Genomic DNA, 23,572 nt, shown 5'->3' with positions numbered 1-23,572 from the left:
GGTAAGGGGAAGAAAGATTGCTAGCTTGCATACAATTCTACACGTGGACCAATAAGGAAGCAACACATCACATGGTATTGAAATAGCCCATGGTTTTGCATTGGCAGTAAAGGTTATTACCGCAAATTAAATTGCTAGCTGCATTGTGAATTCACGTGGGAACAAAGGCTCCTCACGTGGGAGTTTAAAATTTGGCAGCTCACACATGTGCTCACATGCTCACCAAGAAGAGGATTGTGGCTATAAATAGACACACTCCTAGCAGAGGAAAATCACCGAATTTTTTAGAAAGCAAGCAATATACACACAAGCAAAAATACACAAAGCTCTCTCTTTTTTATTTCCAGTGAACTAAATTTGCTCTCTTGTTTTGAGCTATTTTTAGTAAAGCACTACTCAATTTTATTTGATATTTGGTCCAAGTAAGAATTTGTTTCTTATTGGGTTGTAACAATAAATTTGCAAAGAATTTGTTTCTTATTGGGTTGTAACTGCAAAGAATTTGTTTTTTCCTACTAAATTTGCTGATTAATTGACTCGTGAATTTTTGCAGGGTGAATGACAACCCCTTATAGGGGCAGAGGCCGTGGTCAATATGGCCGTGGTCGTGGATATGGGAGTAACAATATATTACCTCAACTAGAATCAAACATTCCTTTAATAGGGGATTGGACAACTGTGCAAAATAATAGAGGAAGGCAAGTGCCTTTACCTTCAAAAAGAGATGAAGTATCTTCTTCATCTTCTACAAATAAGACAATATCTTATAAGCAAGTTGCAGTTGAGGAATCTCCTCAAGAGCGGGTATTCAAAAACCCTGTCACAGAAACCATCATGTATATTGATGATGAGGATTTATCTTTGACCAATAATGACGGTTGGTCAATAAAAGCAAGATATCTTGAATCTAGAGGATATCCTGGACTTTTTGGAAAATCTAGACCAAATCTAGAAATATTATTGACAGTTACTGAATCAGTAACAATTACCCACCATTACCAAAATAATAACCAAGAAAGTTTTATAAACTTTTCAAAATGTCATGTTAATAAGATCTTGTTACCAAAAGAATGGGGTCTAAATCCAAATGGAGAGAAGGCTATAAAAATTGCTGAAGGTAAATATATTTACTTCAATTATTGGGATTATATCCAAGCTTTTACTCAAGCTTTCTATTATCAGAACCCTGAGAATAAACATGCGTGGTTCTTCTCAGTTAACCCTGAAATAGTGGAAAAACCTATACCAAATTGGTTTTATGACTGGTGGCTAAAATTTGGTCCATCACTTGAGATTTTGCCAGAAAGTATACAAAATTTGTATACTTCATGGTGTGACAAAAGCCCTTTAATTACAAAAGTAGCTTCGTGTAAAATGATTACTGGACAATGTCCATGTCTATTTTTTAGTAAATTCCAAATTCCTTGGTTTTGGAGATGGTCAATTATTATATCTAAGGATAAGAATAATATTCCTGTATTACAAAGGAACTACTTCTACAAATGGTGGACGAAAATGAGTCCCGAAGATATTAAAGCAATAGCTTTAAATATTACCAATACTATTAAAATAGATGAGACAAAGAATGTAAAAGAGCAAAGCTCTCATAATTTCTCAATAGATGAAGTAAAAAATTATTATCAAAGGAAATATCCTCAAGAAACGGAAGATCAAATTATGATCAGAGTTTTAGATTATATGAAGAAACAATTTTTTAGTTCTTTCCCTTCAAAGGCATCTTCTTATGAAGATGGAATGTCCACTTCGTCCTTGGGATCAAAAGATTTTGAAGAAGATATTGCAGGAGAATCACAACCTGTAGAACCTACATTAGAAGATGTATGGGATTCTTTGATAGCACACATGACAAAATAATGAAAGAAGGCAAGTCACCAGAATAATCATCTACAAATTTGTTGTCATCAGAAAGAATCTTTCGTTAGACAAAAATATTGTTGTCCGTGTCATTTTTAGCTTTGGCTTTAATCATTATCAGCTTTAGCTTTAGCTTTTTCTTTTACTTTTGCTTTTTTAAATTTTGTAAAAGTTTTTGTCATTTTGTGATCATTGTAAAAGTGTCGATGGGGCCCACAGCGTACCCGGCTTAGACAGTGATTTTGTCGTGTTGTAATAATTAGGCTGACCGGCTACCAGAATATTAATATAGCCTCCTGCCGGTTCAAATAGTGAACCTTATTTCCCTATATAAGGGAAGCTAGTGTTCATTCGAACACGTTTTTTTTTTCCTTTGTAAGTTTGCTACTAAGCTATCATCTACATAATATTATTTGTATTATTGAAGTTTGCTACTAAGCTACATCTACATGTATATTTAAGCTACATCTACAAATATATATATTTGATATAGGGGGTTGCTAACTTAGTCCCACCTAAAAACATGAAGGAGTAAGTTAGCAAGCCTACTCCCACTTGCTTTTTACTAAAAATCCATTAAAACATTTTAATTCAGTTTTAAGAAAAGGGTGATTTTGTAAAATTAATTTATTATATTATTTTTAATAAATATATGATAATACAATGAAACCGTTTTCTGGTTTTCCGTAAAACTCGGGATATATGGCGAAAGTGTTGAACATTCTTAAAGAAAAATAAAACACTGTCGTGTTACATTTTTTTATATGTAAAATAACACTGCTTCTCCTTTTTATACTAACAACATAACAAAAAAAATAAATATTTTTTTTTTGTCAAAAAAAAAAAAACATAAGAAAAGTTACTACCAAAAAAAAAACCTAAGAAAAGTAAATTGAATTACTTTGATTTCAACATGCTTCGAATTTACACTGAAAAACCTTCAATTTAATTTTACTGAAAAACCTTCCCCAGAAAATTACTCGTGGTTAACAAGTTGTTGTTCAGACAAGGATTAAAGAAGGACAGAAAACGCAAACAATGTCGTGGCAACAAGCATCCTTAAAAAAAATTGCAATAAAAATAAAATAAAAAGCAAGTTACAACAATGCCCATAATTAAAATAGTGTTTATTCAAGATACAAGGGAGTTTTTAGCAAAAAAACTAGTGGGAGTAGGCTTGCTAACTTACTCCTTCATGTTTTGGGTGGGAGTAAACTATATGTGTGTGTGTGTGTGTGTCTATATATATATATATATATATATATCAAAGGGGGTTGCTAACTTACTCCCACCTAAAAACATGAAGGAGTAAGTTAGCAAGCCTACTCCCACTTATTTTTAACAAAAAACCAACCCTACTATATTAAAATAGCATCAACTAAAGGTTAATTCTGTCAACTTGCTTCTACAATTAAACCATGGACATAGATCCTCAAATATCCGACCCGCTAAACTACAAAACTGATACAACGAGGCTTCGTGCAATTGGGATTCGTTCGTAACAAAAAAGTGTTACCTCATCACTCAGCAGCTTCACTTCTTATAGTTCTTTTTGGCAATTTTAAAATAAAACAAATTTTGTTGGTTTTGTATAAATAAAATAGATTGAAAAAAAAACTACGAACCATGTGAATATCACGAGAAATCAAGTGATATGAGTTTAATGAGAACTAATTAGAGTCTAATTAAAGAGTACAAAGAAAATTATGCACTGAAACTCTCAAGGCATGTATGATAAGAGAAAAGTTGTTACGCGTGAAACTAACCTAGGCGGAAACAATTTTGCTGTTTTTTTCCTTCAAAAAATTACATTTGATTAAATTTACAAAAATATCCTTTTATCTAAAATAGCTATAATGAAAAAGACTTGGGTTATTGGTCAGAATCAAGCAGGAGTAGGCTTGCTAACTTACTCCTTCATGTTTTTCGGTGGAGTAAGTTAGCAGCCCCCATTATCATTTATCCTGTGTAATTCCATCTTAAAATAGTGTTCCCACGTGGGTAGAGACGCTTAAATTAAACTACAATATACTTGGGAACACACACATAAAAACAAATGATATTAAGTGATATTAGTAAATTATTTTTCTTTTAAATTTTATCATTTGATAGTATATGCCCGAATAAAATTGATCAGGAGATGTGCCTATGCTTGCTCCTAAATGAGCCGGTCTTCTTTGGTCACAAAACCATATCTATATAATCTAACCTAGGCGATAATAAATGAAAATCAATTTAATATAAAAAAACTAATATATTTAACATTTTAACCTGTTTTTTATATACGACAATGGAGGGCGTAATATCCTGGTTTTTTTTTTTTTACTCCGCAAAATCCTGTTAGGTGGGTTTTGTGAATACCCATTAGATTCGAGTCTAACTACGCAATGCTAAACATCGTCGGCTAAATACTGGACAAAGAAAAACATTTTTCTGCACGAATTTATGAGTAATAGGATGGCTTCACCGGTATGACCACCTCCAAGCTTCATTACCTACATCCTCGTCATCATCATTGTCATCGCCTGCACCTTGACCTTCATAATCAACAAAATCCTCATCATATAATGGATCATCCACATCAGAAGTAACACCTTTAGCAAAACTACGAAGTTCATCATCCACATCCTCGTCATCATCTGACAATTCTTTACTAGATCCGCTGTGCTTGCTTTCTTCTGATTCACACTCAGAACCTTCTTCATCTTCCGAAATCTCGTCCGGATAATCATTCATTGGATTGTCTTCGGCTACAAGTGACACGTGTAAACGAGTTTCCAGTCAATAGTGATCTACATTAAGGGTAAAGATGAGCAAAGACAGGGAAATATACCATTTGAGTCATCAGTTTCATAATCTGAATTGTCAAGGCCATCAAAATAATCCTCTTCTTCAACTTGAACTCTGAGACGACGATACACAACAGTGTAAGTAGCAAGAATAAGAAACCATATTAAACAAGTATAGACAAAATACTCACAGTGCATAAGAATGGGAAGAATCCTCTTCAACGATCGTCTCATCCGTTACAGTGTAGAGGTCATAAACATAGTCCTCTATATATGTCCAAGGTCAATGCAACATAACCATGGAAATATAAACAATTTAGATATTCTATCAACAAAAAAAGTAACAGTTTGTATACAAGAGAATATAGGTCAGCAGCAACAACAATTTCAAATCATTAATTGCAAGTGTTGATAACAATATAACATCGATAAAATGCCCCCAACATAACTCAAATATATTTTTCCTTATTGACCCAGAAAATATTTAAATAAAATAAGTGCAACTTGAGGAAAAGGTAGCAAAATCAGTAGTGTTTTAATGATAGTTTGCAACAACAAACCTTGTTTGGAGTGAGCACTTATATCATTTTCAATCTCTGCAGCAGCATTGGGAATAACCTCTCTTAGTAAAGGGAGGTAACTAGACAAAAGTCTTTGATCCTCCAAGGACATATCTCTGCATTAAGCACATGTTAAGTTTATTTTCTGTGACAATAACTAATAACCCTCCTTATTTATATAGCAACAGGTGTAAGTAATTAAATAGAAAATAAATAACAACAGCAGAATTCATGAGATCTCTTTCCTTATTTATTGAAGATATTTGCATTAATTCAAATCTTAAATAACTCGATTTTCATCAAGAGTTTTTAACATATTTTCATTAATTCAAATCTTAAATAATTCTGTTTTCATCAATTGTTCAATCCCACGCACACTGATATAGATTCAAAAAAATTAGGTCTAGATAACGTTCTTGTCCTTTGTGTGTGTAACAAATATTCTTCAGTATCAAGTCCACGCCATATTTCCCACAAAGTTTGTGAAGAACAACACCAAAATGATTGAAGTGTCTAGAGTACATATATTGGTCACCAACAATAACTTCTTCACTGTCACTTTTGTAGGGAAAACAATGATCCTTTGAGGTATGGTGCATTATCATCAAATGTGTCATTTTAGTTTCCTCAGCAACAAGTGATGATGATCAATGACAACAACAACAATAGCACTATTGTCGGTGGCTCTGATTTTGATTCTTTCAATGGAAACAAGCGAGTTAGGTGGTTTTGGAGTCTGTTCTAATGTTGCTTTTGGTTGGTTTGAGGCTAATAATCACTATGGATTTGGATCTCTAGTTTCTCTTGTTAGAAACCATCTTGAGACCTCTAACGACCTCTCTTCAATGTCAAATCTTCATTCTCAAACTTTTGACCTTTGCATGCCTATATCAATATATATATATATATATATATATATATATATATATATATATATATAGGCATGAAATGCTATGAAATGAAGTGAAACACATTGAAATACCTTGATCTTTGCTGCTCAAGGTATTTCAATGTGTTTCACTTCATTTCATAGCATTGGCATGCCTATATATTTATATATATATTGATAGATGCATGCAAAGGAAGATTGAGAATGAAGATCTGGAATTGAAGAGGTCTTTCGAGGGTTTCTAACAAGTGAAACTAGAGTTCCAAATTCATGGTGATTATTAGGCACAAACCAACCATAAACAACATTAGAACAAGTTCCAAAACCACCAAACTCACTTTTGTTATCAATGAAATGACCAAAACCATAACCATCAACAACAGTGTTATTGTTGTTGTCGTCATTGATCATCCTCACTTGTTGTTGAGGAAACTGAAATGACCCATTGATGAGAATGCCTCATATCTCAAAGGAACATTGTTTTCACTATCAAAGTGACTGAAGAAGTTGATGATGATGATAAGTGTGAACTCACTCCCGTAGCTTCAGCCATTTTGGTGGTGTTGTTCTTCTTCAGACTTTGTGGTGTGGGATTGACACCGAAGAATGATACTTATATACAGAGGAGAGGAGAAAAAATTATCTTGACCTAATTTTTTTTGGATCTATAAGGGCATGCGTGAGCTTGAAAGACTGACGATAAGAGGGTTATTTATTTAAGATTATAATTAAATGAACATATCTTCAATAAATAAGGAAGGAGATATCATGAATTGTGTTGTTGATATTTATTTACTATATAAACACTTGCTCATGTTGCTAATAATCCTAGTGAGGTCCACATACAAAGATACCAAACAATCTTTGAGAGAACTTACTCTTGTTGCACCTCATTAACTTTTTCTTCAGAGTCAACACGAACAATGTCATAGAACTGGCATATTTCTTGTAATGCGTTTTCATCAGCTGTCCCCTTGTTTACTTTTCTGCTCTTCCATATTTGCTCAAAACGAGCATCTCTAGCTGAAGACTGCGAGAAAGAATAAGGCATAAAAATATGTTACAAGTAAACTTATCAAAATTACTTCAATATTCAAATATTACTCCCTCTGTCACATTATGAGTATCATAATAGCTTATTTCACTGAATTATATATTTGACTGATTTCAAATCAATAAAACAATTCAGTGAAAAAATCAATTGTAAAAAGTCTAAAAAGTAATAAAAATAAATAAATTGGAAAAACACAATTAAATGAGATGAAAACTTGGTCTGAATTGTATGTCTAAATGCATTCCCTAAAGTTCAATGTATGTCACACATAGCTTCTGTCAGTGTATAATAATAATAACAAGCATGGAAAAAACGAGTGTTAATATATTAATACTTAATCTTTTTTCTTTTTGACAGGTGATCTTATTATAATTATAAAAGCTGACATTAATGAAAAATTGTATGTCGAAATGGATTGCCTAAAGTTAACTGTATGCCACACATTAGCGTAGCGTCTGTGCATGTATCAATAATAACAAGCGTGGAAAACCCGAGTGCGATATAAAATAAACAATCTTATAATGATAAAAGTTGCCATTAGCAAAAAGTAACAGTGCTCCTCCTTTTTTAACTAAAACTAAAAACTGCTCCAACTTTTTTAGTTATTCTTCTTGTCTAGTTTTCAAAACATACAAACCCAAACTAGTTTTCAAAACTGCTATTTGTAAACAAATTTTGTAGTTTTTAATATTTTTAAAATCTAAAACATTTTTTGAGATCAAACAGGCCCAAGAGTTTTTGTCTTGACAAAGGAAAAGATGCACTTCTAACTGTTAAGTGATTACGTGAACATATATTATCTAATAACCATAGATGCAATTTTAATTGTTTTTGAAAAGAACTTGGAATAATGAAGATTTGAAATAGAAGATGACTGAAACTAGACGAGCAACAAATTTTCCTATACATTTGAGTACTTTAATTTGATATCAAGGTAAATGTAATTGAAAGCAACACAGAAAATCAAATGAAATAGAATTCTAACAACAACAACAACAACCAAGCCTTTTCCCATTAAGTGAGGTCAGCTACATGGATCAAATTACGCCATAGCATCATACACAATTCTAAAGCACAGCTAAAAAAACAAAAACAGGAACAATTCAAAAACCAATCATAGCATCAAACAGAACTTCAGTCTGGGGACTGTAAGGTGAAAGTAGTATATAGGGATACAAGTAAACAAAGCATGCAAGGGCATGTCTGAAAGTATACGGAAGAGACTACAACACAATCTCTAATAGGCTGAAGAATCAAGTATATTTTCGCATCCTTTAAGAAAGACTTTTAATAAGTATCCAAACAAATGTCATGCATAAATAAAAGAAATACACAAGGGCATGTAACAAACCTCTTTTTCTTGTTTAGCTTTAAAGAAGAGCTGATTTTGCTTCTGTGGAGATCAAAAATAGGAAATGATGAAGGAAAACACGATTAGAAATGTAAAACTTGTTTGTGAAAAAACAATTGACAATAAGATACATTCATGGCTTTGAGCAAGCCATATGCACATGTGACTGTGTAACAGACAGAGTCTGCACAGGCAGAAAAAAGAAGGGAGAGATAAGTCAAGTAGAGAGGCCTTACATTAACATTTCTGAAGAAGTTCTTCCTTTCCTCAACTTTTGACTTAGATTCAGAAGCACTTCTAGAAGCAGGTTCCTTAAAAACAGTCAATCAAATCAACAAGGTTTTAATGCATTCATTTTGTCTAAACATGGTGAAATGATGACTATAACTTGCTACCTAATGAGAAGAGTGAAACGAAATGTTATAAATGGAGAGCACATTAGAATGAGATGGGAGAGTATTAATTCAAAAACAAACACATGACAACAATCGTATATCATATGGAGAACAAATTGTTCACCATCATCTAGATGGGATACTAACCACAAATGATTGCACAATATCTAAAGTGACCTCAGAGCTGCTTATTGTCTCCACATGTTGCACCAAAACCTTCTTGTTATGAATTTCAACTGAAAAAGGAAGGGAGCAATTATATTGTGAAACAGGAAATATTAAACACATGCAAAAGAAGAAAAAACAGCGGTTTTCAGTTCTTCATTCAGTCACAAATCCGCTCGGGTCTAGCAAGATTATTTAAAGGCACTCTCCTTATATGTGTCATTTGACAGCCTTGTTTTTGTTAACGTCTTGATAGTTATTTTTGCAGTTGTAAATACATAAAAATGTTAAATTGTCAAAAGAAATTATGACATGAAAAAAATAATGAAATAAACTATCAAATCTTTTAGCAATTGAAATTAATAGAAATGTTTAAATATGATTGAGCAAAAACGCTTTCTTCTCTACCATATCTCAAAATTATGGATTCTTGCTATGATGCTTCTTGTATGCACCGAGTACTCAGAAAGTCATTGTCTTTTAATAGGTTTCATAAAGTAATCCACCAAAAAGAAAGGTAAGATTTATCAGGGGATAACACGCTCGACGAAAAGAGGTAAGAGGGGATAAGGTCTGGAAAAGGAATAAATAGGTCCCTCAAAGTATCTATATTGTCTTTAGCATTATATTATCTTTCATTCTGTTTTTCTTCTATGTATGCATGCTTCTATTCCAGAACTGGTGTACCATGGATATCAGTATAAGTGATAATCCATTGAGTGATTATTCAATAAATTACAGTTATGATTCCCGGTTTTGAACAGTCTCCTCTATCTGAACTTAACAATAACGGTAGTGGTTATGGCAACCTGAGGATGGCTGGCTTTGGTCAGATTATTCGAGGAGAAGCAGGGGAATGAATGACATGCTGGTTATGAGTGATATTGGATGTACATAACTAATCCTCGTAAAGATTAGTGGATATTTAAAAGAGTTTGATCATTTTTTAGAATAACGATTATGCTGGCATAATCGAGTGATTCTGCTAGCATAATCGAGTGAGGCCATGAACCTGATTCGCTCAATCCAGTTCAGCCATCATTATAATAATCACTGAAATTGGTAATAACTAGATGGGTTAATACCTCAAATAGCAATCTGTAATTCGGGAACGAGGTTTGAAAATAGTATGTAAAATAAAGAAACATCGATTTCACCCTATAATTAAATTCTTCATAATTAGCCTTTACCCTGTTACAAAAATAACCCCAATAAAAGGCTAATTCATGAACAATCCAAAATTACAGGGATGGTTTTTTTTTATTAGCCCAAATTACAGGGGCTATTTAAGGTATTAACCCTAGTAGTAAAGGTGACATACAAAGCCCTATGAAGCACCGACGCAGACACGGACACCACGATACTAACATATAATAGTTTGAGAAAATGAATATTATGCATGTAATGTTGTTTCAAAAAAAAAATTAAAATTTGAAATAAAAACCAAAGCCATCAAAAACCCTAAATTGAGATGCAAAAGATACCTTGTTGAGAAGAAGAAGAAGAATCGGAGATTGATAAATTTCCGAAATCGATAAAAGGACGCTTGAATGGTCTCTCGTTGATTTCCAACCCTAAATTGAGATATGCAAAACCAGAATTAGAATCAGAATGAGAAAAAATGAAAAGAAACAGAGTGATGAAAAAGAAGAAAGGAAAGTTATGTTACAGAAAGCATCGAGTGGAGAATGAGAGGGTTTTCGTTTAACCCTAACGACAACAGGCTTCGGTGGAGCCGGAACTGGAGCCGGAGTGGAAGAACTTTCCGCCATGTTAGGTTTTTGATTAGGGGGGTGCAAATAAGCTTGGGACAAGTTAGGTTTTATAGTTTAACGTGATAAACCAAATGATTAATTAACAATGCTCGTGCAAATATCTCAAGTTTCGTTTTTTTTTTTGGTTACATCTCAAGTTTCGTTTTTAATTCTTAAAATAAGTTTTTTTTTTTTTAAGAAAAAATATTACTTTTTAGTTTATGTACAAAATATCGTCGGCATTTTTAACTCTATTAAAAATTTTGGTCAATCTTGACAAAAAAAAAATGGTCAATATTTTTTTTTAATAAACTAAGCAAATTATATTCGAGAAACAACAAAAAGTCCCTCGAGCACAAGACGTACTAGAGGAAACTGAAAAGTGTGAATTACAATACAATAAGGCTAGAAACAGTCATAGAAACGAAGACAAACATTACACAACATCTTGTAAACAACATAAGGGATAGTCAAAATCGAACATAATGTAGTTCGCTTTCAACCACCAATACGTTTGGAGTTTAACCTTTTATAGGGCAAGCTGATCAATGCGATTATGAAAAATTTTCTTGTTGCGGTCTTTCCAAATAACAAATAAGACCGAAATCCAGATAATAGTAAAAGTTGTCCTGGAATTTTTTTGAAAAACCTCCAAGTGCACAAAACTGATTGGAATGAATATTTAAGTCGCCATGAAAAACCGTAACAATACCAAGTCAATGCGAGATCAAGAGCCATAATCGACCGTAGTGGTCGCACTTAAAATACAAATTGTCCTTGTCCTTTAACTAACCGCATAAGTTCGTGCAAGACACAAGGGAAACATCAAGAACATTCCTCTTACGCAAATTATATTATCTTTTGTAGCAAGTCTATTCAGGAAGAGACGCCAGACAAATATATTCACCTTTAACGAAACCGCTTTAAGCCACAAAAAATGATCAAACTCTTCAGTGATGTTAATGTCAACCGCTGTTAAATAAGAATAAGCAGATTTCACAGTATAGTTGTGAGACGAATGGAGCTTCCACACCCACCTATCAGACATACCATCCTCAAACAAAAGCAGACATTGTAACACCCCGTTTTCCCAACATAAAAATTTCATAATAAAAATCAGAGTTTCTCAATCATAACGGAATGTCACATTCTTTTCTTAAAATCATAAACTGAATAAATAAATATTTATCCTTCAAAATCCAACAACGTAATTATTTTAAACTTCGCAGCGGAATAATTCAACATCTTAAATAATCTTTGGCACAAAGGCCTCAACATAAAATCTCATAAAATCTTAGTTCAACAATAATTCTTGAAAACTTCTAAAAATAATACGTAAGGAACATAAAAGCTATAACAAAATTCACATCCCGTTACGTATCAGAGCACCTAAGACACACACTTGTGAGGAGTCCACTCACGACCGCAACTAGTCTTGGTTACCTGCAAGTTACCCATACGAAGAGCAACATTTCCAAGCAGAAGGGGTGAGATTTCACAAACAACAATATTAAGCATATAATTCATCAATTACATTTAACAACATAAACATCATCAACATATCATAATAATAATCATGTAACATCATATCATCATCATCATAAACAACTTCATACTAATCATCGACATTAACTTCATAATCAATCATCAACATCAACTTCCTAATCAACTTGACGACTTTGACTCGACTATGCAACTTTAACTCGACTATGCAACTCTTAACATCTTAAATCATCTTGACAATGCAAATACATGTGGTACCAATCAGGGCATCAAGCCCCCAACATATTTGAGCGTAAAAAGGCTTCAGGGCATCAAGCCCCAACATATTTGAGCAAAAGCTCCAGGGCATCAAGCCCCCAACATATTTGAGCAAAAGCTCCAGGGCATCAAGCCCCCAACTTTGAATGAGTATGCATGGACTCAACTTCTTACAACTTGAAACATCATGAACATCTTATATGACTCCAATAATTTGGATAACATCTTACAACTTTACAACTTAGACCGACATTTACAACTTTATGATATTAATAGTTAACAACAGCAGAACAGCAACATAGGCAGCGTATAACAGTTCTTATATATCATGTAATCATTAAATAACGAATCACATCAACATGATCATCATAAGTAATACTTAAGGTGCATATTTAACAACATCACATTACTATTAATATTAATCATCTTAATTCAGGTCTTCTGGACAGCTTCTAACATCATCAATAACTTTCATTTCCTACCCCAAGGTCATCTCAAGACTACACGTGCGAAAAGGATCGCAAGACAACAATTCAAGGCAACCTACCACTAGTTAGACTCATCACAGCATAAGTTAAATACTCTTAAACACCTTAATTAAACTCATAGTACACAAGCTTTGAAGTATGGAGACAATCCATAAGTTTTGGTTTAACTTAGAAATAGTTATGCCGAATTTTCATAAAGTTTTACTAAGACCCACTTGGAGTATTTTCATCATAACTCAAAATCTAAAAATCATTTTTGAGCCAAACCAAGACCATTAGAAAGCTAACACAATTATCTAAAACTTTCATGTTTACACCAAAGGCAAATTCAAAACGGAAAAGGGTGAAAAATGTGAATGTTTTCTAGATTGGCCTGACAGAAAATAGGGGGCCGATTTTGACAAACCGGGGACCGATTTTTGCAGAACTAAAATTGGAAATTCAGATCAGAAATTGGTGGCCGATTTTGACAATTAGGTGGCCGATTTTGGGCTTCTCAGCAGTTCCAAAATCAGTTTAACAATGCGTTTTTCACTTAAGAATCACTCTTAAATCCCAATTTTCATCAACTCAAATTCCAAAATTGATAGAAAACTCTACCTATGATTATTCTATGAACTGAACACCAACTGGACATGAATTTGATAGACTCCTATTCAACTAACAACCTATAACGACTTCAAACCCTAATTCTCAAATTCTCACAAACTCAACCTACAACATGTTAAATCTAATTATCAGAATTACAGTCTTAATAATACTGAATGTTAGTCTCACTCTTACCTTAGAATTACCGATTGTCAGCCTCCTCTCTTGGTTCTTCTCTCCTCTTGTTCTCTTCTCTCTGAACCTTGTTTTCTCCAAATCTTTGTCTTTGCACCTAATAATCTTTCAACCTAATCTCTCCTCTATTTATATTACTAATTATTCTTCTTAAATCTAATTAGGCCCAATAACTCTCTTCTTTCTATTTCAGCCCCCAAATCTACTTATTCTAGTATTTATTATATTTCTTCACTAAATATATAATAGGGGTTACTAATAAATATAAACACACAACAAAATATCACTCATCAAATAAATTAATTAAATTATAAAAAGACTCTAAACTCAATAAAATAAATAAATAACAAGGAGGGCGTTACAGACATCCTGCCAATTTGGTCAACATTTTTTGTCATTGAAAATGTTAAAGACAAATGTTACAATCACTAAATACTGTGATTTTATTTAGAGATTGAAAATAAAATTTTGAATATTTATAGAATTAAAAACATATTTAATCCTTATTTTTTTTAAGATCTATAATATTTTACAAATTATACGACAACTTATTTTCAAGGTAATAAAAATTGGGCCAGACCGATTGATTAAATTGACGATCATATATGTGTCTAGTCTAATTGCCCTTGAAAGCCATTGTATATTAGAATCGAAAAATTATTTGGAAAACCAGGTAAAAATCATGATCGACATTTTACACAAGTTAGATCGGGCTTGCTCTGCTTAAAAGAGAGAAAAAAAATGACGTGGTTGCAGCCTTGAAGGAGTAGGATGAAGAAGAGAATTGTGTTTTTGAGAGACAAAATATAGGTTTAATTACCTTTTTTGTCCTCTAACTATTTAATTAGTATCGGTTTGGTCCTCTAACTAAAATTTGATTTATTTTGGTCCCTTAACTTTCTCTTTTGAATTATTTTGGTCCCTTAACTTTCTCACCGTTACTACATTTGGCCCTTTCTGTTAGTTTTTGGTCCTCTAACTTTATTTATTAGTATCATTTTGGTCCTCTAACTTTATTTATTAGTATCATTTTGGTCATATAACTGATTAATTATTATGATTAAATAGTGACTGATATTATTAGTAACTGTTATGGTTCATATGTATGTGTGAAACAGGAGGTCTGGTACCCACCTAACACAATCCCTAACGTTTATTTGAATAAAACTAACAGAAAGGACTAATGTAGTAACTGTGAGAAACTTAGAGGACCGAAATAAATCAAATTTTAGTTAGAGGACCAAACTGATACTAATTAAATAGTTAGAGGACAAAAAAGGTAATTAAGCCCAAAATATACTATGTGAATTGATATGCAACAATGCAAACTGCTATATAAAGGGAAAGATTATGTCAATTGTAATGGGTTTAGGGTTTTATTTTTAAAAGCTTTTACTTTTCCCATTTCATGGTTTCCTCACGCATTCTATTTTTTTGCCATATATCATTTGTTCAGATTATATAATTTGAACTTTTTTTTAGGGATTTTTGAATTATATAATTTAAAACATTTTGTCCTAAATTTGAGAACAATTGTGGCAAATGTTATTATGATTTTAGGGCATTATGATAACATAATTGAGAATGACAAAAAATAAAATAAATGTAAAGGGATAAACATGATAAAAATAACATTAATTGAACAATATATTACATTAACATAATGTTTACTAGCGAAAAGACGGGCACGGGCACTCACATGTCTGTTTTTCCGCTCTTTTTACTGCGCTAAAATTTGAAAATTATGATATGTTTTTTTAATGAAATTTTGATTTGGATTAAAACTAAAAATATTCATGTTTGTTGCTTTCTAGTTACTAGCGGAAAGACGGGCACTATCGTGCCCGTCTGTCCGCTCTTTCTACTGCGCTAACGCATGTGATTATTTTATTATTTTATTATGTTTGTTTGTATAATTTTGATTAAAATTTTAAATTTTTAAATATTAATGGAAATTATTGATATATTGATTTATAAACAAAATATTGTCAAGTTATATAACAATTATTTATGAACTCAACATATTTTAGCTTGTCTGCATCTATACCTATTAATAAAGGCAATACTTTTCTTTTGGTGTAGCCTTTTTTCTTTCCTATTATACCCTCACTAATTGCAAATATTCCAAAAAAAATATACAGGTGGAACTGGCTGTAGGTTTACCAAATTTGTAAAATGTAACTGTTCTTTCCTTTTTTTTAGCAAGTAACTGTTCTTTCTTATTAAAACAACCGCATGCACTAGAGAGATAGAGATATCCAATAGTAACTGTTTTTTTTTTTTTTGGAAGGATGCTTTTACGCGTTTTAAACAATTCCACGTTAACTTCTCTCCAAAAAAAATCCATTGTAACTAATTTGTCATTCTTATTTTTCAGGATGAAATTAACAAGGCATATGGTGATGGGTGAAGATAATTGATCAACATAAAATGATTCTCATGTTAAATTTATTCGGTCTTTTAGAAATGGAAAATCATTCGATTGACTTACTTGAAAGTTAGGTGTTTAATTTATGTTTTAATTTGAAATAGATTTGTTGGTATAAGATGTCCAAATGAATGATTGTCCATCATGTTTTGTATTTTCATGAGTTTAATTGAGTATATTTCTGTCCCAAAAAAAGAAAAATGGGTGTATATGTTATTCTTTTTTTACATGTATGTGTTCATTTTACATAGGAGAAATTGGTAAAGCAAAATAGGAATGAAATTGAGATTGACAATGAGCAATTAAAATTGTAACTCTCATCAGCCTATGGATTCTAACTTATGCACGCCGGTTCCCTCTCCATTGGGTTTAAACTTTTAAAAACATGTGTGGGATTAATTAAGTTTTTGATTGTGGGTTGCATATTGGAATCACAACCACCACAAGAAAGAGACTCAGTTATAGAATTTCTACATGTATTTCTGAATGAAAAAAATCCATACTATTGTGTGCAATCCAAATAAAGAAGGAGAAACGACTTTGGGTCAACGACAACTACACTGAAGTGGCAATAGAGAGATGCAAATAAAGAAGGAGACCATGGTGGCCAATGAAGGACACACTACAAAGCTACGTTGACGGTTGCATTGTTGACGGTACAACCTCTGATTCCCTGTTTCTTTAAGGAATTCTCACATTGTTTGCTTCCAATCTCTCACTTAATCTCACACACTAATTACAACGATTCCTAAGTATAGAGTTGTCCCTTTGATTCATCGTATTTGTTTTCCCATTCTTCCAATGGTTTCTTCTCACACGAATTATTTTATCATTCCATTCCGGATTCTTCCAGTGATAAATGTTGCCGAAATTTCAATGACGCATGCTTTCATGTTCAGTTTTTTCATGGCTTCCTCTTTTATCAATTCTTTATTTCTATTATATTCTCCATTTTTTCTACTATATTCATCATTATTTCTTCTTCAATTTTTGCAATTCATTATGATTATTGTATTTTAGGAAATGCCACCGTCATTAAGAAATTAACATTAATTGTGTAAGGAGAAAGGTATAAACATAAAGGGTATCGAGGGATGCTGATTTGTACATAGCATTATAGCAATAAAATTTATGTTTCTATGGTGAAGGTATAAACATAAAGGGTATCGAGGGATGCTGATTTGTACATAGCATTATAGCAATAAAATTTATGTTTCTATGGTGGAAATTTAACAGATTTCTATTTTGAGATTTTGAATTGGAGTTGCTGGTCTATTATATTTTTTTTAATCTCACTAATTTTTTTCTGATACATTTTAACAAATATTCCATCATTTTATGGTTCAGTTAATTTATAGCTGCTCACATGATTTCTCATTTTGTTTGCTTTTCTACTCTATTTCATTATGTTCAATTTTCTACTATGTGATTTATAATAAAATGTAGACGTTTGCTTATAATAGTGATTGGAGGGTGTATTTGCCAAAGGTTCACAATGCACAAACTCCTCTAATAACTTGCCAGATGATGCAATTGCAAAAAATTTACACAACATTTAATCAACGATACATTAAAAAGCGTACATTCATGTGAAAATTTTGAAAAGGGGAAGCATTATAAGAATACCGGTTTAGGATAATGGGTTACAAAATTTAACCACCACACCTAATAGATTAGATACACGGTTATATAAATTTTGTCAAATGTAGTTTCTTTTTCAAATTCTAATTTCCAATCACAGTACACCAAAACAAAAAGAAGTTCATAGACATAACAGTCATAACTTGATGGAAATTTGTGCTAATGAGAGAGTTAGAACGACTTCCTGCCTTTAACGACCACAACAGGGAGGCGACGATAAAGACATGGATATGTGACGGTGACACCAACATCCCACTATCATGCAATGACATCAATTTTGGTAGTGGCATCGTGGAGGGTATGACCCCGATTCTCTCATTCTTTTTTTGAATTTCTCAAACTATTTTCTTTGATTCAATTGATTTATTTCACATTTGTTCCCTTCTTCTATTTATTTCATGTTAATGATGTGATTATGTTACATATTAATTTCATTCAACGATCAAGAAGAAAAAAACCCAACAATAACAGGTGTTGTTGAACGGTCCCTGTTGTACGCTTCATTTTCCTCTTTTTTTTCTGTTTGATTCAGATTCAGTGCATTGATCAGTTCTTTGGCAATTACAAAATCCAGCAGCTGCTGCAAATATAATAACTACATTGAGTACATTTGGAGGGATGCGGCGGAACAACGAATGACAACTTATATTTCATAACTTCATTGCATATGACTACAAGTTCTTTTTCCTTTTACATTGTTTGGTCTCTCTTCTTTCAAAAAAGGCCGAATTCAGCATGTTCTTATTAGTATCTGAATAATTTCTCTTTTCATTCCAATATAAAAATGGTAACTACCTATGATTAGAGTAAATCTCTGATTGTATAGGCAGAACAGAGAGCATGTTTTTTTTTGTAAAAAAACAACGTTCCATGAGTGGTGACCCTATGTTAAGTTAAATAGGGGGACCATTCTAATTATTATCAAAATACTTGAGATTTTTAGTTGAGCGTATGAAATTGTAAATCCAACCATACAATTTGATAAAACTCCTAGATAAAAGGAAATATAGGCAACTTGAAGCATTTCACTCATGGGAGCCTTCCAAGTTCTGTATTCAACCTCAAACTCACTCAATTTGTTCTAAACATCACCCAAAGATTACCCTTACATGCAAACACTAATTTTCACATAATCCATCTAATTGCAACAATATAATATAAAAATCCAAACTGAACATAGAACCGAATAATTGAATTATTCTTGAACAAACTTAATTAGAATCAAATGTTTTTATATGAAAAAAATGTCTCTAAAAACTTCACTGAATAATTGATGAATCTAGAAAATGATTGGTTGTATGGTCGTGCAACTAAGCAACCAAACAACGATTTGACAGATAGGTCAATAGGACAGTTACGTTATATGGTCGTCTCATGTGTGGCCATGAGAGAGAGAGAGAGAGAGAGAGAGAGAGAGAGAGAGAGAGAGAGAGAGAGAGAGAGAGAGAGAAATATTTGAATCCTAGGATAGGAAAGGAGGGTACATGAATGAAAAAAAAGGGAAGTTGTGGTTGTATGCAAGGGCTCTTGCCTTTTATTTCTTCAAGAGTTGTCAAACAAGAACACCACTTATATGCCCCGGTTTAATTAACATTCCACTTGCTATGTTACATTGACTTTTTCAATCAAAAATATCACAAAGTATGAATAAGTGATATGACTAATGTGTAAATATTCTTTCACTCTTTTTGAAATGTCTTCGTCCTTTGCAAGACTTGGATGTGTTATCAAAGTTTTGTTTTCTTCTAATACTTTGCCTTATATTTTACTAATTTTATATTTTGTGACAGACTCAAATGGCTCGAAAAATAATATAGATATATGTGTATTGGTTTTTGTAAATTGTGTTAGCGCTGGGAAAGATTTAATGTCTTCATCAAACCCACCCCCATAACTGTCACTCATGTTTTATGCGTATTCATCCTCCATAGATACATGAGTATGCATCACAAAATTAAGTATATTTAAGTAACTCCATGTTAAAGAAGTGCATGGATTACATATCTTACATTTTTTATCAAGTTTGATCCTTCTCTTTTTGATCAAGCTTGATCATTCTTTTAATTCTAATAATTTTCTCCAAGATATATCAAGGAAAACTAAACCAACATTGATGTTGAAAAACATACTGTTTATGAGTTACATGCGTTAGCGCAGTAGAAAGAGCGGACAGACGGGCACGGGAGTGCCCGTCTGGACGCTAGTATAAAATAAAGAAAAAATAATGATCTTTTATTGTTTATTCTAATAGTAATTAGTAACATCATAACATAAATCTATAATTGCGATAAAATAATATCTTTAAAAACTACATTTTTCTTAAAGTCTTCATCTTCTCCTTCTATTTTCCCTTCATTAATGAGAACTTTTGTTGAATTTTGAGAAATTCCTCTCGATAAAGCTACATATAATTGACCATGACTGAAAACATGTCGTGGAAGATAGATCTTCTCCTTCTATTTTTTAGAGGATTTAAAGTTCAATCTTTAACATAATATTTTGCTCACGTTTGTCACTAATATTTTTTTTCCAAAGGATTTAAAGTTCAATTTTTAACATTATTTTTTGCTCACGTTTGTTACTAATTTTTTTTAGAGTGTTTAAAGTCCAATCTTTAACATTATTTTTTTCTCACGTTTGTTACTAATCTTTTTTTCAGAGGATTTAAAGTCCAATCTTCAACAATATTTTGGGAAATACTTCAGTATTACTAATCTTTTTTTAGAGGATTTAAAGTACAATCTTTAACAATATTTTTTGCTCACGTTTATTACTAATATTTTTATCAGAGAATTTAAAGTCCAATTTTTAACATTATTTTTTTCTCATGTTTGTTACTAATCTTTTTTTTTTTTGCTCATGTTTGTTACTAATCTTTTATTAGAGGATTTAAAGTCTAATATTTAACATTATTTTTTGCTCATGTTTGTTACTAATATTTTTTTAGAGGATTTAAAGTCCAATCTTTAACAATATTTTTTGCTTACTTTTGTTACTAATCTTTTTTTAGAGGATTTATAGTCCATTTAATATAGTGCTAACAAATCTTTTTCTAAAAGATTTTGAATCATAATATTTTTCTCACGTTTGTTACTAATATTTTTATCAGATGATTTAAAGTCCAATTTTTAACATTATTTTTTGCTTAGTTTGTTACAAATCTTTTTTTTTTTGCTCACGTTTGTTACTAATATTTTATTAGAGGATTTAAAGTCTAATCTTTAACAATATTTTTTGCTCACGTTTGTTACTAATTTTTTTTTAGAGGATTTATAGTCCAATCCACATCGGCTATTATTTTTGTTTAAAAAAAATTAAAAAAACTCATAGACCCGTGAGAAATAAAGTAGAATAAAACATAAACTTTGGATTATTTTTTTCATAAGTGATTATTGTTCAACTTTGATTTTCTCAAATTCTGATTCATTCATTCATTCTTCTAACAAAAAAAAAAGTAAAAACAGAGCTTGAATTGTATTGTTGGCGGAAAGTAAATTGCTCGAAGGATAAAACAAAGGGAAATGTTAACCAGTGCCCCGGGGGCACTGGTTAAGGTCAAATATAGTAGGATTTGCATTGAGAGATGTGTAATCAATGCATTAAAAACTGAAAAAGTATGTTTTTTTTATTTAAAATTTCCTCTTTTGGCTTCCTTAACCAGTGCCCCGGGGGCACTCCAGGCACTGGTTAACATGACCCTAAAACAAAAAGATATTCAATTCATGAAGTGGATCTTAAAATTATTCCATTCAATGGTGCTTCAGAAGTATTAATCAAGTTCTTGAGCCTTGGAACTTTCTAATTTTTTAGAGGTGATGAGATGTGATCAGAGGGTACTATGATTAATTCTTGATCGATTTGAATTCATGAGAAGAGACAAAAAGAATGTAAATATAATTTTCAAACTTTTTCTTAGTTTGATCTGTTGTTAACGGTGGTAAAAGAAAGTTAACGGTGACGATTAGTGACATTGATTATTAATCCACGTGTTATTTTATAATTGGCTATTTGTATTTAAAATTAAGGGTATTTTTGGAAAGAAAATTCCAACCCAAAAGTGTGCTGAAAGGGGTAGTTTTCTTTATATATAATATAGATATAGATATAGATATAGATATAGATAACAAACCAAATTAAACATGATTATATATTTCAATAACACCAACAACAATCTTTATTATAGAAAAAGTTGTTTAAGTGTATAATTGGGATAATAAAAAAGTAAGTATAAATATACTCATTTAGTTTGTTACACTTTTTAAATGATAAAAAAATTAGACATATATATATATATATATATATATATATATTCATATCGTGTTTGTTACATTTTTTTAATATTTAAATCTATTTTTATCTATTTGTTACATGTGTTATTTGTATTGAAAATTGAGGGCATTTTTGAAAAGAAAAATTCAATCCAAAAGTGCTGAAAGGAGTAGTTTTCTTTATATATAGTTTAGATTACAACAAATTACGTTAATATAATGTTTATTACAAGAAATTATTAGATATCTAAAGTCAAATCTCTAGTGGAAGAAGATGAAGGGGGAAAGAGGATAGGGTAAAGTTTGTTTCCTCTCGCGTCCTAGTAAGGGAAAGGAGGATGGATAAAGCAAACCTTACATGTAGACAGAGCAAAATTACACGAGACATTGTTCTTTGATCATTCATACCACCCCTAAATAAAAATAAAAGAAACCAACGATGGAACATTGTAGAGAAAATTTATAAAAGAAAATAAGAGAATGTGAGATGGAACGAAAATTTGTAAATGATAGATGAGTATTTATAGAAAGAAATACCTTGGATCCTCTCGGGCAAAACCTCCACCGGGTTTAATTAAGTGCAACGTTGATGCCGCAATTTTCAACAATAACACAATCATGGGATATGGTATATGCTTTAGAGATTCAACGGGGCAGCTAATGGTATGCAAAGAGTTTTGTTTGAATCTGGCAGCAAGATACTTGTTAATGCACTTCATACCTCTAATACTCCTCTAAATGAATTTGGGGACCTTGTACTTCAATGTAAAACTTTGTTAAGTAACCCTGATTTTGTAATGTCATTTGTTCGGAGGCAAGTAGATAAGTTTGCTCATTACATTGCTAGTGTAGCCTTATCTCATCCTATCCCCATATCTTTCATGATGTATCTACTACTCCCTCGGTTTCAAAATGAGTGTCGCTTTAACCAATTGCACACAAATTAAGGAATTGAATAAAGTAGTCAAATGTCATATCAATTTTACCAAATTATCCTAATCAACTATTGGTTTGTTTTTCATTAAAGAAAAAATAACACTTTGGAAGTAGTGTAACATAGTATTAATTGAAGGGTACAATTGAAAAGAAAAAGTTATTATTGCATTAAAAATCGAAAGTGACATTCATTTTGAAACAAATTTTTTTGGCTAAAGCGACACTCATTTTGAAACGGAGAGAGTATTTTATACTTTTTAATTATAATATTTTTTTTGGAAGATACTCTTTAATTATAAATGAAATGTATTTGATTCTGCCTTTGCTCAATAAATATTCTCCTGTAGGTTGTCCTGCGTTAGTTACAACCGTTGGATCTATACACGGATAAGAGAGAAAAAGTATAATAAAGTACTATTAAATAGTCTGAACAAC

General features: G+C 31.8%; 2 protein-coding genes across 2 annotated transcripts; one reads left to right on the top strand and one right to left on the bottom strand.

Annotated features, from left to right (window-relative positions):
- The first annotated feature begins 274 nt into the window (after nt 1-274).
- Nucleotides 275-2,301, top strand: LOC146905714 (uncharacterized). The gene is made up of 2 exons (XM_085729911.1): nt 275-422; nt 554-2,301. Exon 2 carries the CDS (start codon nt 559-561, stop codon nt 1,873-1,875), a length of 1,317 nt encoding a protein of 438 aa, XP_085586037.1. The 5' UTR covers nt 275-422; nt 554-558; the 3' UTR covers nt 1,876-2,301.
- Nucleotides 2,302-4,109: 1,808 nt separating this feature from the next.
- LOC146905713 (RNA-directed DNA methylation 4-like) lies at nt 4,110-10,869 on the bottom strand. Its single transcript, XM_085729910.1, has 10 exons — nt 10,748-10,869; nt 10,563-10,652; nt 9,061-9,149; nt 8,755-8,829; nt 8,519-8,560; nt 6,992-7,143; nt 5,225-5,340; nt 4,856-4,931; nt 4,709-4,779; nt 4,110-4,625 (listed from the first exon to the last, which is right to left on the bottom strand). Exons 1-10 carry the CDS (start codon nt 10,848-10,850, stop codon nt 4,339-4,341), a joined length of 1,101 nt encoding a protein of 366 aa, XP_085586036.1. The 5' UTR covers nt 10,851-10,869; the 3' UTR covers nt 4,110-4,338.
- Between the last annotated feature and the right edge of the window lie 12,703 nt (nt 10,870-23,572).

The sequence above is a fragment of the Medicago sativa genome, chromosome 7 (genome assembly GCF_051527215.1).
Source record: "Medicago sativa cultivar Bolivia chromosome 7, Bolivia_mono, whole genome shotgun sequence".
NCBI classification, from domain to species: domain Eukaryota; kingdom Viridiplantae; phylum Streptophyta; class Magnoliopsida; order Fabales; family Fabaceae; genus Medicago; species Medicago sativa.
This window is presented reverse-complemented; position numbering and strand designations above follow the sequence as displayed.

Coding starts and splice junctions, on each gene's coding strand:
- LOC146905714 (XM_085729911.1), top strand. CDS start 559: ATGACAACCCCTTATAGGGGCAGAGGCCGTGGTCAATATGGCCGTGGT.
- LOC146905713 (XM_085729910.1), bottom strand. CDS start 10,850: ATGGCGGAAAGTTCTTCCACTCCGGCTCCAGTTCCGGCTCCACCGAAG. Junction 8,830..9,060: donor ATATTGTGCAATCATTTGTG/GTTAGTATCCCA, acceptor ACTGTTTTTAAG/GAACCTGCTTCTAGAAGTGC. Junction 4,780..4,855: donor TCTTCCCATTCTTATGCACT/GTGAGTATTTTG, acceptor TCGTCGTCTCAG/AGTTCAAGTTGAAGAAGAGG.